Source organism: Barbus barbus (assembly GCF_936440315.1).
Source record: "Barbus barbus genome assembly, chromosome: 25".
Taxonomy (NCBI): domain Eukaryota; kingdom Metazoa; phylum Chordata; class Actinopteri; order Cypriniformes; family Cyprinidae; genus Barbus; species Barbus barbus.
In genome coordinates, this window is record NC_136753.1 from 17,403,351 (window position 1) to 17,420,090 (window position 16,740).

Below are 16,740 nucleotides of genomic sequence, written 5' to 3' on the forward strand. Positions count from 1 at the left end.
TCAAGTCCCACCAACATGGGGGGAACGAATCCTTTGATGAGCACCCCCTCATAAAAACCCTCCCTTCATCGGTCTACAGATTCACATCATGCCAATCAAGCAGCACGACAAAGTTCAGAGTTATTCTCATGTTAGCTAAAGGAAAGCAGGGTGCCTCTTTTCCAAACAGCAGCCTCACTCTCCCTCATTATTGATTTTTCTTGTTTTCTATGAAGAATCTGAATTCATATCTTGCCCTTTTTCCTTTTTATAACTTCCTGTCTACACAGGAAACCCTCATTTCTAGTTGTGGCTATTTGTCTTGAAGTACAACACTCCTTCGTGTCAGTGCACACAGTGGATTTTGCAATGTACATGCCTGAAGCAGAGGATTCGGTTTCAACAGACTGCTGCAATTTATAATTTCTATTACCTTTCTAATGCCTGGCCATTAATAAAACATCTTCACCCTCTCCCCTTCCTCCTCCTCCTGTAGTTTTGCTCCCCATCACTCTGTTTTTTTCCCTCTACTTCCTTCAGAAGCATCCCCTCTGGTCTTTTGTGCCCTTTTTCACTCGAGAGTTGCAGCTGCCTTCAATGTTCTGCGAATCTCCATGTTTGCTTTCCTTGAAAACACGGCAGCGGTGGAATAATTGAATCCCACGGCTGAAGCCAGGGGATTCAGAGTGCCGCAGTAAGTATAGCGTACCGTTTAATATGTCGATCTGGTACTAAAAGAATGTGGCTTCCTTTCAAATACTTGTAGAGTGAGGTGTGAAGCAAACCTCTGACTGAGAGGAAACATGCAGTCATACCTTCTCTAATGAAGCATGGCCTTGCTTTTTATGGACACTGATAGTCTAAAAATAGGCCCAATGGCCAATACGCCAACACTCAAAAAGCAATGAAATTAGATGAGCTCCAAAATTACTAAATAAATAAATGTTTAAAAAGAATAAATAGTAGAAAATAATACATTAAACTTCAGTTTCAAAACACTTGGAATAACACAAGCTTTAGAAACTGCCATCTACGTTCCTTTCATGGAAAAGAGCAGCTCAGTCCTTCTGTTAAACTTCTCCTTTTTGTGTTTCACAGAAGAAAATAATATGGGACTGCAAAAAAAATTTCCTATTGTGCTGTGCTGCTTTTCCATTGTTTTTCTATGTAAACATGAGCTAGATGAACGTGTTTGAGCATTGCACTTGTGTGGCGTATCTTTTGCATCTTTTGTTCAACTTTTAAAAACATTTTGTTTCTGTTCCACTACCCTATCTTGCACTTTTAACCACAAAACTGTCTGAATGGCCCGTAAGCCATGGAAAATGTATTTTATAGTCGTAAAAGTTAGGTAGTTCTCAACCTATTGAACTATGCACCAGGAGTCAAACAGAGTGGTACTGACATCTGGGCATTTCATTATTTGAAGTAAAATGCCACTGCTGGTGTGAAAAAGTAAAATCCTGCCAACTGCAGGCTGAGGGCAAAACACAAAGTCCCTAAAATCTCCTCGGTAATCTCTGCTTTATAGAAGAATAGCCCCAAAACTACTCAAATAAGGTGCATATTTCCTGTTCAGAGGGAGACAAAGACATACATGGAAAAGCTGTCTGAGACCGAGAGAGACAAACACACTAAACATAAAAAAGAAACATTGCCAGAAAGAAACAGAAGCACTCTGAAGAGCCAACCAGATCACAGCATTTTTCTGAGCACCATTTTGTAAAATACTATACCACAGTCACTAATTTCCAGCTAGTTATGTAACAGACACAGATTAATCAAGATTACTGCTATTGCAGGACTAAAACAGTTCCTTTGGTTTCCATTCCAAGTTTGCAATTGATGTCCACATCTGTATTTTGTCATATTTCTTCTGTTTAAAAAGATTAAAAGATGGAGATGAAGTTATCAGTATGCTGATAAGAACACATCTGTCATGCTTAAAACTAACAAAACTTTTTCTATGCTTTCTCCAGGTTTTCTATGCTTTCTTCAAGGCTCAAAAGAACTGTGAAATATGCTTCACATAGATTATTTTTGGCCTAGCTTCTTCAAGAAGAGGTGAAAATGGCTTTACCTTCTGAGAAATATCTCATCTCAAGCTGCGCTTGCCAGAAATTTCAGCCTTGTTATCTTAGTCTCTGTTTCTGTGTTATTGCGTCCTGTTAGTTTTGGAAAATGCTTAGTTTTGGTGTAAATCTAAACTGAAAAACAACATCACACATGCTGAGAAATGCAGAGCAGTGTCGGCATCATGCTTAACGTCCGTATCACTAAAAGCCTGAGAGCTGAGTGATACAGAAAACAGTATTCAAACCCATGGACACACTTCCAAACGCAGATGTTAAAGCTGAGTGGACAAGCTCTGGCAAAGAGCCACACACTCTTACTTGCTTACAGAACCACTTTGGCCTGGGCTTTGGAAAGGAAAATGGACAATCAATTAGGAGGGAATTGTGGAGCAGCAGTGGCCGGTGTAAAGCCCTTGTGACACTACAGCTGGAATAATTTTCCACATTTTTTTCCAGACTTTTTGAGGTGCTTGTAGACCAGGACAGATTGCTTTTACTTTTTTCCTGTGGAAAAGAAAGGTACATTTCTAGAATACTTGGTCAATCATAGTAATCTGCAGTCAAATATTTTTGTTTAATGAGCGCTCTACTGTATATTGGCCCTATGCTGTGCTGGTTTTATGTCTCGTGTACTACTCTCTTTCTTCGAACAATAAAATAATTTAAACTTAAATAAATATATATAATAAATAGACACATTTTCAACAGTTCACTCCAGTCTTCAGTGTCACATGATCCTTCAGAAATCATTCTTATATTCTGATTTTGTGCTCAGGAAACATTTGATTAGCAGAAATAAATGTCTTTACTGTCACTTTTCATCAATTTAATTGATCCTAGCTGATTAAAAGTATTTAAAACTAATTTTACTGACTCCAAACATCACATGCAATCCTCAGTGGTAGTTGCAGGCAGGGCCTAAAACACTTTGCCACACAGAACAAATTGTGGGAACACAATTTTATTACTATTAGCAGTAGTAGTATTTAATCAAATTATAAAATTAAATCAATAAAGAAATCCCACTACAATACTTTTGAACTGTAAAGTATTTCATAATAATAATTACAACTTATTGTGATAATAAAATTCTTATTATTATACAGTACAATTACAATACTAATAATAGTTGTTGTTTTTTTGCTTTCAAACATTAAACCTTAAAGCTTTTATTTGGGCAGAGAACAACAGGAAAAATTCTCATCTGAAATACTTCTCTTTTGTTGAAAACAGTTTTTAGAAAACAATCTTATTACAAACTTGGATATTTGGTGCATGTTGCATTTTCAAATGCACGTTATAAGCGACTCAAACTCACAGTACTAGCAGAGATAGAGTTTACTACAAACAGCATTATATGAAAAATGAAATTATTTTAAACAAATACACAGAGCTTCACTCTGAAAAACACATTGCATCAGATTACATTAGAATTTGATCATCACACTAAACCATAGCATGTTCTAAGGCATTGTTAGAATTAATAATAAAAAATAAAAAAAGATTACAGTTCGGCACCGATAGCCTAGTGGGAAGCATGCAGACATATAGCATCATTGCACTATGGGTGTCCCGAGTTCGAATCCTGACTTGAGGCCCTTTCCCGATCCCGCCTCCCATCTCTCTCCCACTTTGGTTCCTGTCAGCTGTGATCTGTCCTATCATAATAAAGGCAAAAATGCCTAAAGTAAATCTTTAAAAAAAAAAAAAAAGTTACCAGCCTACTGGAGAGTTACACTGTTTCATATAGGAATTTTCCCTCGCATTTGGCACTTGGCAAGTATTAATTTTTAGGCCCTGGTTGCAGGTGTTTACCCACATCGATGATAGTAAAATTTGACTACAAGCTCTGACTTGGGCACCAGTGACTCACAGTCACTTTGTTATTGCACGCATCTCAGCACACCATGAAACCACTGCTAATTACTTTCATATTACTAAGCATCCAGGCAATCTTGGGGTCCGTCCAAGACCACCTTCAAGATGAGAAACAGTGTGAGTTGTGTATGCAACTTCCACTTTGAGAAGGGAACGAGAAACTACAAGCATATTCGTGGTTAGTGCTTTTTTGAGGGGGAAATAAAATAATAGAGTCAGACACAAAATGTTGACAGCAGGAAAAATTGAGAGGGTATTTTATTGCCTTCTGAGGATGGATTAATGTCATAATCTTGGTGAAAGATTCAGTGACCTGCTTAAAGTCTAATATACATTACTGGAGCAGAGTGTTTTCATTTCTCCACAAACCTGAGGGAGCTCCTGTCTAGATATTTTCAGTCAATAAGGAAGAGAAAAAAGATTTCTAACTTCCCTTCTTCTTATGATATCAGTCTTACATATATATATATATATATATGTTTACCTAAAATATAGTAGTAATCCAAAAATTTCAACAGAATTTTTTTTATTGAAACAATTAACGGACTCAATTTAGTTTGTGACCTGAACATAAGGTCATCAGCAACCAATCATAATCCATTACTATAAAAAAATTAGGGGATAGTTTTTCCAGGATATTAAAGGAACAGTTTAACCATTTCTATGGAATACAAAATAAGAAATCTTCGACAGCATGCATGCTTGTCTTTTCCTTACAACAACAGTTCAAGAGTGCCATAGATGTGACCTATATGACTAGTGTGATGTATTAAAAATCTTAAACACACAAAGAATGCTACAAAATCTCAAATGAAGCACATTTCATACAAGAAATAACTGCAGTTGAAGAAACTGGAAATTAAAATGAGCAAGCACAATTACCAAGCACTTTTATTTCTCATACTTTTTCCCATTGGCTTGTTAAAGGAAAATACTAATAATAGACTTGTCTTACCAGCCTCAGTGTTTGGACCGTGCTATAGAACAGTAATGAATCAAACGAAATGTGTCTCCCATTTAAAATCCAGCGGTGCATGTCAGAAATAATAACTCAAAATGTTGGTAACAGGCCTGTTCACCCCCTAAAGTGAAGCCAAATTTCCAGCCAGGCCACAGATCCCGCTGAAGTTTTACACATTTAATTACACAACAGAACAGCACGCATGTAAATAAAAGTTTGTATCTCTCTGCAGTTTCAATAAATAGATTCAGGTGCATTTAATATGGAATTTTTATGCAAAATTGCTGAGAATAGGTGTTTGTTAAACTGTTGTCTTGGTGGAATGCATAGCCACATAGACAAATGCTGACAGTAGAACTTTTATGTGAACTTCCATTTTCATTCCATTTCATTTTGTGTCCAACTGTCTGCTGTATACAGTATCATAAAACTAGAAGCAGGAAAGAGATGGAAAAGCACAAAGAATGTTCAGCAAACATGTTTGATTGATTCAAATGACATGAACTGACTTGTACTGGTGTAAAATGAGTGGAATAATAAAAGCCTAGACTTTCCAAGCTTCTGCTTTGCTCGCAGCTGCCCCATTCACTTGACCTCATTCCTCTGTTTGGTTGAATAACTCATCTGCCAGTTTCCTAGTCCAGTAAATCTCTTTTGTTGAGAAGTGGGCTGTATATCTAAAGCAGTGAGGGTATTAAGTCTTCACACTCACTCCTGCTTCCTCTCTCTTCATGTCTTTGACCCTGTGGCTTTGACCCTCACTTGTTGAAGTCAAAGTTTGCAGAAGTAAAAGACTGATCAGTCAGACCAATTAATCAGAAATATTTAGCCATTTTGAGGTAAACAAAGGCAATATATAATGCACAATTAATTTTTTCTAACATTATTAAGTGGAATTTAATATATAAATACATTGTGAATATATTATGAATTTTTTATATGTAAACACATATGTAAATATTATATGTAAAATATGTTTTAATTTTCATTAGCTTTGAAGTTCTATTATACTTTCTTTGGCCATCGGCCACCCTGCACTCTAAGTCATCATGAAATAAAATGACATGACATAAAATAAAATATAAAGTCTTATGACAATAAATAAACAATATATAATATAATATATAACAATATATTATGATATAATATAATATATCCCATCCCTTTTCCATTTGCATAAAGTTAAATATAGCATCTAACTTGAATAATGTCCATGTCACATAGAAACACAGCTCCAAAAGCTGAACATAATTTTAGTCTTTGCCTAAAATTTTGAAAATGCTATAAAGTAGTGCTGGTGCTGAAAAACATCCAAAAGGAAATTGAATAACTGTTAACGTGGAAATCTGGAAGAGCTAGTTTAATCAGGTAAACTCAATTTTCCCCTCAACGCCATTTAAGATTTTGATCCGCCTCTGAGATATTCCACTAGGACTGGAGAAGACATTCCTGCTGAATAAAATTTCCATCTAAGTGAGCCTTGATGAGATTCCTCTCTGCCACAGGCAAACAAACAGCAGAGCCACATGAGCAGTGCTGTATCTCATAAACATGAAAGATACATGTAGGCTACAGTACACTCTAGTTTGTGGGAGACTATGGTCATTGCTTGTCATTGTTGAGGAAATTACATAAAGTAAATTAATAGTCAGAGGTGATGGATAATCCCTTCAGCCTTAGCATTATCAAGACTTGCTGAAGATATCTGGTTGAGGGTGATTCACAGATCTTTGGGTTCACAATTTGAGAGCAGTTAAGACAGCAAAGGCTTCATAGTGTTTGCTCTGTGAATGCATAGCTGGGCAGAGGTCTCATAGCCCTCTGTGGCCTGTTTGGCTTCCAATCACAAAGCATTAGGGAAATGAAGCTTTTTATTTCAGGATTCCATGGTCGGTGTGGTCGGTAAGTCATTTCTGCTTTGCCACAGAGTAAGTGAGCTAAATGACTGTTAGCTGCCTGCATAAATGAGTGAAAAGGAAAGAGACAACAACCGAACCGAAGGAAAAAGAAATGTGAAGGGAATGGAGGAACACAAAGCCAGCAATTGGGCTAACAACCCCTCTTAAGAAAATGGCATTTTTATGTTTCCACTTGACAAAATATGTCGTTTTTATTAAATATTGATAAAAATAAAGACAACTAGAGGGAGTTTTCCTGTACCCCAGTTTTATGTTTTGTGTGTGTGTGTGTGCCTGTGGTACAATATGGGTCATTCAGTGTCAAATTTTGGATTTTGCTGATATTTTTTCTGTAGAAAGACAAACATATATAGTGATGAAAGCCGAAATGTCAGATGTGTATTTACCGAGTAATCCACTATTTTGTAGAGGGGGGTCAAAATTACAAATTTACAGGAGTGTAAATGACTTTAGAAAGCTGGCAGCACCGTTACATTATTTTTACACAGATGTTGGTAGTTCTATTACAGGTAGGACTTTTTACACCACTGTAAATTGGCTCCAAATCTCTGTTGAAATTTGTTATTTTCACCCCTCTACAAAATAGCAGATTACTCAGTAAATACACATATGTGACATTTAATATTTTAGCTTTCATCGCAATTTATGTTTGTCTTTTTACAGGAAAAAAATATTAACAAAATCAAAAATTTGAGCCAAGGAAATTTCAGAAATTTGATTGATTTGTAACAGAATGACCCATATAGCATTACGATATAGCAATAATTAACTACTCCATTCATTAACTGATGATTCAACAATCATTATTTCAATTAAAAACAATTACCTTTCATTTGAAACATCAGCTATTTCAAAACCTCTTAAATACGTTTTTTTTTAGAACTTGAATATTATTCTGTTTTTAGTAAATGTACCTCATAGAGCTACAATCCTTCATTTCAACACCTTAGATTTTTTCTGCTGGCCTCTAACAAAGCCTAACAACATTTAATAGTCCTTTGGCTTTTGTCCTGAAGTAACAGGACAAACAGTGACTTGTGTTTAACTGTGACCCACTGGCATTGACAAGCATACAAAAAACAGAGCCTAAACAAACAAACAGCTGTTTAAAAGCTCTTTGTTTGACTGCAGCTTGTGGGTAAATGTCCATAAAAGCTGAGAGGCTTCACTCCGGGTATCCTAATCCTCAACTACAACACAACAATTCAAAATGCCCAAGAGTTGCTGTCAGCAGATATTATTATTTTAATACAATCTTTCCTAAAAAAGAGGTTTATGAAAAGAGTGGGACTCTCAAAACGAGTCAGCGAGGATGTTTCTGATTCTTTTTATTTCACATGTGGAGCATTATTGTGGTTGAAGACAGCTTGTTAAACGTAAATCACTTCAACAGAGCTAATCATCACAGTCTTGAACATTTTTACCTACAAGATCTATGTTTTTTAGCTATTTACAGTAATTACCAACAAAAAAAATCAATGAATCAAAAGCAATTAAAAATACTTAAAAGCTTACTGGATCTCCTAAAGAGCAGGCCAATGAATTTAATTTGACTATAGGAAGAATGTCAAAAGATTTAGGCATGTTTGAATATTACAAATAAATCCAAAATTAATATTCAGCCTATAAACTGAATGCTGCAATAGGGACATGTTATGCTAACATTGTGTAGTGTCTAACACCCATAAAATTTAATTTCCTGAGATGTGGACTGCACAGTTTTAACACTCCCAGCGTGTACATACACACATAAACACACATGTACACATAGCATGAACTGAAAATGTAGTTAGCCTGACACTTCTCCCACTTGGGCCACTAACAGTGCAAGCAGCATTCAATCATTTCAGCAAAGTCAAAAATCCACAGTCTGTGCGGATCAGACAAAACACTTGTGTAAAATAATTTCTGCATATAAATACTAAATACAAGCAAACACCTGATGGCATGTCTGGGTTCTACAGATCATCATGATCACCTTTGCTCAAAGAAATTCCGATGGCCAGCTGGTGTCAACAGATCTCTCTGAAGACACAAATGGCTTATTTTAACTTCCAAAAAACAACTGCAATTGCAAATATAAGGCCAAATACAAGAATGGCGTCAATTTAAAAGGACCCAGTTGGATTTTAATTGAAACATTCAAATAAAAAAAATAAACAAAACAGAAATTTTAAGAAATGTTCCATAATGTGATGTGAGGGTGAAGTGATGAGAGTGGGACATTTTGGAGCCCCAAAGTGTCCAATGTTGATTCCTTTATGCCTTTCTCGTTCCATTTGGAACAGCATGGGTAAACATCAGAACTCATGCCAGGGCTGAGCTGTCTATCACACTTTGTGAAAACTGTCCCTCAGCGTTCGAGTCAAGGTACAGTGTAGCAAAGAACCAGCATTTGGAAAAAAACATGCATAATGAACAAAAACCAGATTAGACTGAAATCTCATAGGGAAGCCACTGCCAAAGAATCCTTTACAAATGGCTTAATCAGCGATTAGTATGTGGGTGCATGAGTATAGCAGCATTTTCAACACCTAAACGATGTTTTTCAAAGTAAGCCAAGCTTAGTAACATCCACTTGCATCACCCAATGTACTACAGCAATTTCAGAGCCAGATTTTGACTACTAGGCCACATTATTTAGGCAAAAAAAAATGTTCCAAGACTGACAGCGAGACCGAATTATGAATGTACAAAGCTCTCCTCAGAGATAGAAACCTGACGCTGTCAAGACCAGCACTGTGTGAAGGAAAAGAGAGAAATCTCCCAGATGACTGATACTTTGCACATATATTTTCATTTTTAAAGCAAATATCAATCTCCGACTGAACAGGCAGTAAAGGTTAGGTATTTATGAGCTCACTGGGAGTGTGGCAGGTACAAAGGCCCAACTGTGGGCGGCGAGAAATTTGCCAGTCTTTATGCATTGAGGGTCAGTTGAGTCCTTAATACAACGTAAACAGGCTTTAGAGCTTTACTTTCCGACACATTTACAGCTAAAATTAAAAAGCCATGTTTCATCATACCCTCTAAAATGTGAAATGTAGCGTATCCTTGCACATTACATTGGGTGGGCAAGGGAAAGTAATTATTTGATAAGTGTTGGCAGACGTCTGATCGCTTAGATAATCATGGCAGCTCATTTCCTATTATATTCACTGCAGACCTTTTGGCCTGTGATGTCAAAAAGGCAAAGGATAAGGTAGGTAAGACTTCCCTAAATGTAACCCAAAACAATATGCTGCCACAAGCCATAGAAAGATAAAGATTACTAAATACTGACAAGTTTAAATAAATATGATATTGTTCCATATGCTGGCATTCACTTTGGATAATGAAAAATAATAAAATGGAATTTGTATTTTTTAAACACGCCATACAAACACCATGAAAACAATAAATAAATGAGAAAAAGATGATATATATATAAAATAATACCAGTTTGTGAGTTTATAATGATGTTCAATATCACTCTGAAGTCACTGAAGCTGGATAATGAAATTGAACGGCTATAAACTGCCAGTCACTCCACCACAAACCCAAACAGACAGACACGGACTAAGAGCTTGAATCACACCATCACTAAAGACAAGTGAAAATACACAGATCATTCTCTAAGCTCATATCCAAGACCTAAACATCCAGCTCTGACATCTTACACAAAAGATAGGGTAATAGAGAGCAATTCATCAAAGTGTTAAAACTGCTGGTAGGCTATATATTTCTCCCTACATTCTGTTTATTAAACAAGACAAGCCAAGGTTTTTAATCTAGCCAACTTTCATTATTTAGTAATAAAAGATAAAATGCACAGTAACTTCTTGTGTTTGACACCTCAGATATAAAGATTTATAACTCCGCAGAAAGAGCAGAAAAAAATTTACAACTTGTGATATAATATGCACAAGCATCTGACATTAAACACAGATTTATAAAGTCATACTAACAAAAAGCAAGCGGTTCACAAGAGTTGCGTGGCTTTCACAAAGTTAGAACATGTGGTTGAATGGGCATTCCTTCAACGTCTATGAAGGGTATTTCTTTTAAAGACGGGAGCCTTGATGCTTGAGTAACTGTACTGTACACTTGAAGACCAGATAAAACCAATAAATTTTACTACGACGAGTCAAATCCTCCCTCGTAGGCTTTTCTTGGAGGCAAAGTGGCTTTTGTGTCAACATCCAGTCTGGCAGTATAATGCACTGATAGAGTTCCACCCTAGTGATTTATAATCTACCAACTATTATTAAAACCAAAGACTGGATCACGGAAGCCGTCTGTTTCCATTTTACCCACCGCTCTCAAAAATATGACATAGATAGATATATGTAGCGTAGGGTCTATAAAACTCCATCTGAAAAGGTTTAAATTTTGTGACAATATATCCAGGGATATTATCTAGAACAGATGGGGAAACACTATTGCATTTATATCGACAAGGTGAAGTAAGCCACATATTGACAAAAAGCTCATCCATCAGATAAAAGGTCAAACTAACTCTAAGCCAAAACATAAAATGGAGTCCATGTCTCCCATCCTAAAGTACAGACATCCCGGCACACAACGAACAAAGCGGGAATATGGAAAGAAATCCAAACCACAGCACCAATGGTCTTAGTCAGTGCCTTAAATTATAAATGAGGAGCAATTGTTAAAAATCCCCTCTGACAAGTCAATGCAGAAAGCTTTGCATGTCATGGACTAACATTGAAGTCAGAATAAAAATGATATATTACTTGATTTGCTAGCATTTGTTGTTGCTTTGTCAGTAAAATTAGTCAAACCTGACGATATACTGTAGTATAATGTAACTTAATCTGACAATTCAACTGAAATATTTTTAGCTGAAGTAATTCATGCTTAGGTTGAAATCTGATTAGCATTTCACACACTTCACACGCTTAACTGTTAGTCTGCTTATTTAAAAAAATATATCTTCAATTATATATATATATATATATATATATATATATATATATATATATATATATATATCTGTATGCTCATTAATAATAAAAAAAATATATATATTATTATTAGAAAATGACCAGAAACTAAACCTGGTTAGCCTATTTTATAGTGTTCATGTTGCCGTGTATTTACGGGTACACTGATAATTTCGATATTGATCATTATAATGTACTCTAAGCTTATTTTGCAAGCTGTCTGTACTTACAAACTGTTATTGTTTTAACTACTGCAGTAATCAATAATAGTAACATCCACTCATGTAACAAACACTCTAAAATAAAGAGCTGCTCAAAAGTGTACAACTACATTCAAGTTGGTCTTTGGTATGTATACTCATGTCTCATCCTTGTAAACTAGGAAATAATGAAAATCTCAGACGTTAATGTACCTTTTTAAGCCCTTTGCTCAGTATAATTGGATGCTATCTTATGTCAAAGAGCTATTCTAAGGCAAATGAAGCCGCTCAGACCGTACAAAGAGACTCCAACTGAGAGCTTAAGACTGTTACTCTCTCAATCAGTGCACGTTAAGAGCTCTATTGTCATTCAAATGACATAAAAACTGTTTAGATAGCCCTTTGGCAACATGAGTCAAAAGGTAAACAAAACAACCTGAGGACTACTGAATGAAATGACACCTCTAACTAGTTGTTCAACATCAAGTTTGAGTAAAATTACATATTGAATAAATTGTGCACATTACAGCACATATACAAACACAAATTAAAAACATTTCATTTACTTGTATTGAATATTGCACTTTTAGTGTAATTTGAGGTATGTTTCCTCAAATTATTTCTAATAATTAAAAATAATTCTGTAATTATAAACACCGTAGTGTAAATGCATGAGTTTAATCGCCTACCGCAGTTGACTACTAGTAACACGATGATCAGTGTGAAGTTGCGCTGGCATCCGTGCGGCTCTTTCACTGTTCCTCTGCTCATTTCTTCTGCCTCTGAGCGCTCTTACATCCACCGCAAGCTCTTCTCACAGGTCAGTGTTATAGCTGGAGAATGCAGAGCTCTTCTGGGTTTTTCTAAGCCTCGGATGTCCGCAGAGGTGTAATGTTGTGGACGGATGGTCCTCTGCTCAGCTCTCTGCTTCTCTCGCTCCTGTTTGGAGTTTGCGTTTCTTCAGTCCTTTCAAGAAGTTCCCACAAAGTCTCAGGACATGTGCTGCTTAACGGTGTGTTTGGTGCCACCTGCTGCTTCAGTAGAGGACTGTTGGGGGAATCTTGAGCTTAATGTAATTAATTTGTGGACACTGTTGGAAATGGGCTTTCTTAATATTTAATTAAACAATAACCTATATTTTGTGTAGGCTTAATAAAATATTACTTAATAAAAAATTAATTAACTCAAATAAATCTCATTAACGTATAAGCTAGCAGGAGCACATTAACATGCAATTTTTTGTTATAACTTTTGAAGAACGGCGTTAATGGAAAACATATATAAGAAAATTAATCACTAGTACAATATTTGGAAACTATTTTTTTAACAACTCAATTTTGCGCAATTTATTTATTCCCAAAATGCCTATTCAGCTCTATTCTTTGTCACAGTGGTAGCCACCAAAATTATAACTTAAGAAACCCCTCTGAATCATCACAGTCTGTAATAACATTGGACATAACAAATACCCCCTTGCTCAAAAACACACAAAAACACTTCATTTCAGCATTTACTCCATCAGTCTACAAAAGCCTTGGAAAGCCTGCTGGGAAATAGAAATACAACGTTACAACCTAAGGTTATTTTACAATTCCAACTCAAATTAAATTATGATGTCCTAACATTCAGTGTTTAAGAATTGTTGCATTAGCTAATTTGTGTTGTCAAGTATTGTATTTAAAAACAATCCCTAGTAAATAAATAAATAAGGCCACAGAATATAGTCATTTTAAAAATAAAAATTCAATAAAGGACACTCAGGGTAAAGTATATTTTATAATGTTGTAAATAGATAAAAAGATATACATTTGTAATTAAAGTAAATTGGAATCAATTACTAACACAAATACATATTAATAGGCATATTAATCATTCATATTAATCATTTTTATAAATAAAGTAATAATGTATTAATTATATAAATAAATATCTAATATTTTAATATTAACATTAATCATATAAATAAGTATTAACAATACCTACTTGATAAACAAATCTATATTTTCCCAGAGTGCTTATTATAAAAAAGCTTGTCCTGAGATCTAGAATATCTGTATTCTTCTTTGTTTAAAATAATATAAACTGTATAAAAAAATAAATACAAAAATCAAACAGCCTTTCATGTAGTTGCATCTAATAAAAAGGTTGTATAAAAAATATTAAATTGTATTAAAAGGTCAGGTAGACAGGGATCCTTAAAGAAACAATATAGTTGTTGGCTCATACAGTATGCCTATCCTTTAACTTTTTAAGGTCCATAACTGTCAGCTGACCCTTTCTCTCTAATATCTAGACCCAACGTGCTGCTGTTTCAGGTCTGTGAAGACCAGGCAGAGAATGGTAGCAATTTTACAAGCCAGAGGTCTTGCATCCTGACCCGTTTCTGTACATATCAGTGGAGGACAAAAAGAGTATGACATTCCTCTTTTGAAGTGATGGGCTGGGTTGACTCTCCAGACCCAGAGTTCATCCCTCATTTCCTCCGGTGACGTCGGCTCTCTGACACACAAACGGCAGGCTGCGATCAAAGCCCAGTTAAAGTCGCACTCCTGCAGACTCTAATATGAGCTCACATGCTGGGAGGAGATGCTGATTGGTGGGGATGGAGGAGGGAGGGCTGTCCTTGCTCTTTTCGTGAGAGCTTTTTGGTGGAATGAATTATGAAGGAATGGAAACTAATGTTAAGATATCAAACACATTACTGTGAGCATGCATAGAAAAGCTGTGAAGATTCATAAAGCAACAGGATCATTTTGTTCAAGCTAAGATTTTTTTCTCTACAGTCAAGCGTCTCAGTTTTCAAAGAAAAGCTGTACCTTTTCTTCAGTGTGATTGCATCTAATATTAAACATTTGGAAACCATTATCTGCTGAGCAGCAAAGCAGTTGAAATATTTGTGACATGGGGCTGTTTTTCTTTCCGATGTCTATCTGTTTTATTTTCCCAAAGTAAAATAAGATTATTAAAATTGCAACCATGCACGGCGAAACTCATCTAATTGTAATGAGCAGGGGGATTGAGGGTTCTGCGGGCCGCTTTGAAGGTCCATCCCCTTGGCTGTTCTCCACACACAGCGGATCTATTCAGAATGGACCTTCTGTTCTGAACCTTAAATGGAGTAATCTCTGGAGTTACTAGGGTTTGCAGCTAATGGGAATAAAACCGCTTGAATTACAAATGAGAAGCTACTACTGAGATTCCTACTGTCCAAAAACTGAAAGTTACTTGTGTTCTTTCTTTTTATGTAATATTCTTTTTTTTTCTTCTTTGAGTTACATGATACTTATATTTTTGTCCTATTATCTATTTTTCTTTAAAAGAAAGGAAAGTAATTCATAAATAGAGTGGCTTAAACACAGTCTATGATGATGAGCATTATTAATTTCTGAATTAAAATGAATTATTTTGAGGGCAAAAAGGGTGATAAAACTGTCATGATAATATAAAAATCAATTAAAAGTAATTTTCTTTAAAAGAATTGTTAGTTTTACTTGTTTTTAGAAAAATACAAACAACAAAAATATTACAAAACTGCTTCACTGCTTATTAATATCTGAAACCCATCAAATTAAAGTCATAGTGTGACCAACATGCAGAAACATGCAGGAAAAAAGTGATATAATATAACATAATATATAGTATAATATAATATAGAGATGGGGATCATCCCTCATGACTGTCAATATCCATATGTCTCTTAAAATAATACATAATTGAACCTTTTCATGCATGGCAAGAAAATAATGATCAGGTACATTCACATGAGTAGATCTATATTGACTTGGTTATACCAGTTGACACTTTTTAAAGTCATCTATTTAAAACTTTCCTTGAAAATGGTATACAAATTTATACAAAATATACAGAATTCGTTGAAACCACTGTGAATAGCACTTATTTTCTTTGTCTTTTTCATTATTGTGGACACTCTTTAATGTCAGGCATCTTAAGACTAATAATAAAGACATAGATTTTCAAAGAGATGATGCATGTGTTGACATGCATTTGTTCTACCCAAATAAGGGCATTGCTGGTGACATCATTTCTGGTAACTGAGATATGTGCATGCAGCAAGACATTTTTAATTGGAGTTCAAGATGTGCTGTGACCGTGACCTCATTCTTGTGAAGATCTGTAAATGAAGTCTATTAGATCATTTACATTTAGATCAAAATAAGCCCTTTGAAACTAATCCTTGATCAGAGTCCAAGAATGACACAGAATCAATGTGCATACTAACAACTTCATCTACATTTGTGCTACTAACAAGCCAAACAGGGGAGTCATGCACTCATGATTTTTGAGGGGGCACATGGGGGGATGACACATGTGACACACTGTATAACTGATATAGGCTTATGTTTTATTTTATTTTTTTCCTTTTTATTTGAAATATTTCCAAACGTGTTAACTATATCAGGAAATATCTCGATTCTCAAATATGTGATTGTCAAATTATGTTATTTGATCAATAAATGGTGATGGGCAAAGTAGACAATAGTGTAATCTATTAACTACACATAAAAACACAACTTTTTACTTAAGCACCAGATATGGGTGTCATGCCATACAATATTTTTAATACGACTGACTTTGTTTTTAATGTGCATTTAATAACAATATTGTAAGTTAGGCTACTAATTACAACACTTTCATTTTACAGAGAGCAAAGAACATTTACATTATCAAAGAACATTTTCATTCAGTCTAGCCAGAGTTCAGGCACTCTCAAAAACTCCCATTAAAATCACTGAAGCTGTTTACACTGTGAAATGGACATCT

At 35.3% G+C, this 16,740-nt stretch overlaps 1 protein-coding gene across 1 annotated transcript in view; it reads right to left on the bottom strand.

Moving 5' to 3' along the window:
- The window catches only part of LOC306844472 (inactive tyrosine-protein kinase transmembrane receptor ROR1-like), a gene marked incomplete at its 3' end in the record, with an annotated part of 118,783 nt that extends 106,051 nt beyond the window's left edge, over nucleotides 1–12,732 (bottom strand). Inside the window, exon 1 of the mRNA XM_079376629.1 lies at nucleotides 12,648–12,732. Coding sequence (XP_079232755.1) covers nucleotides 12,648–12,729 — 82 coding nt within the window. The 5' untranslated portion in view covers nucleotides 12,730–12,732. The remainder of the gene's footprint in view (nucleotides 1–12,647) is intronic.
- Nucleotides 12,733–16,740: the final 4,008 nt, after the last annotated feature.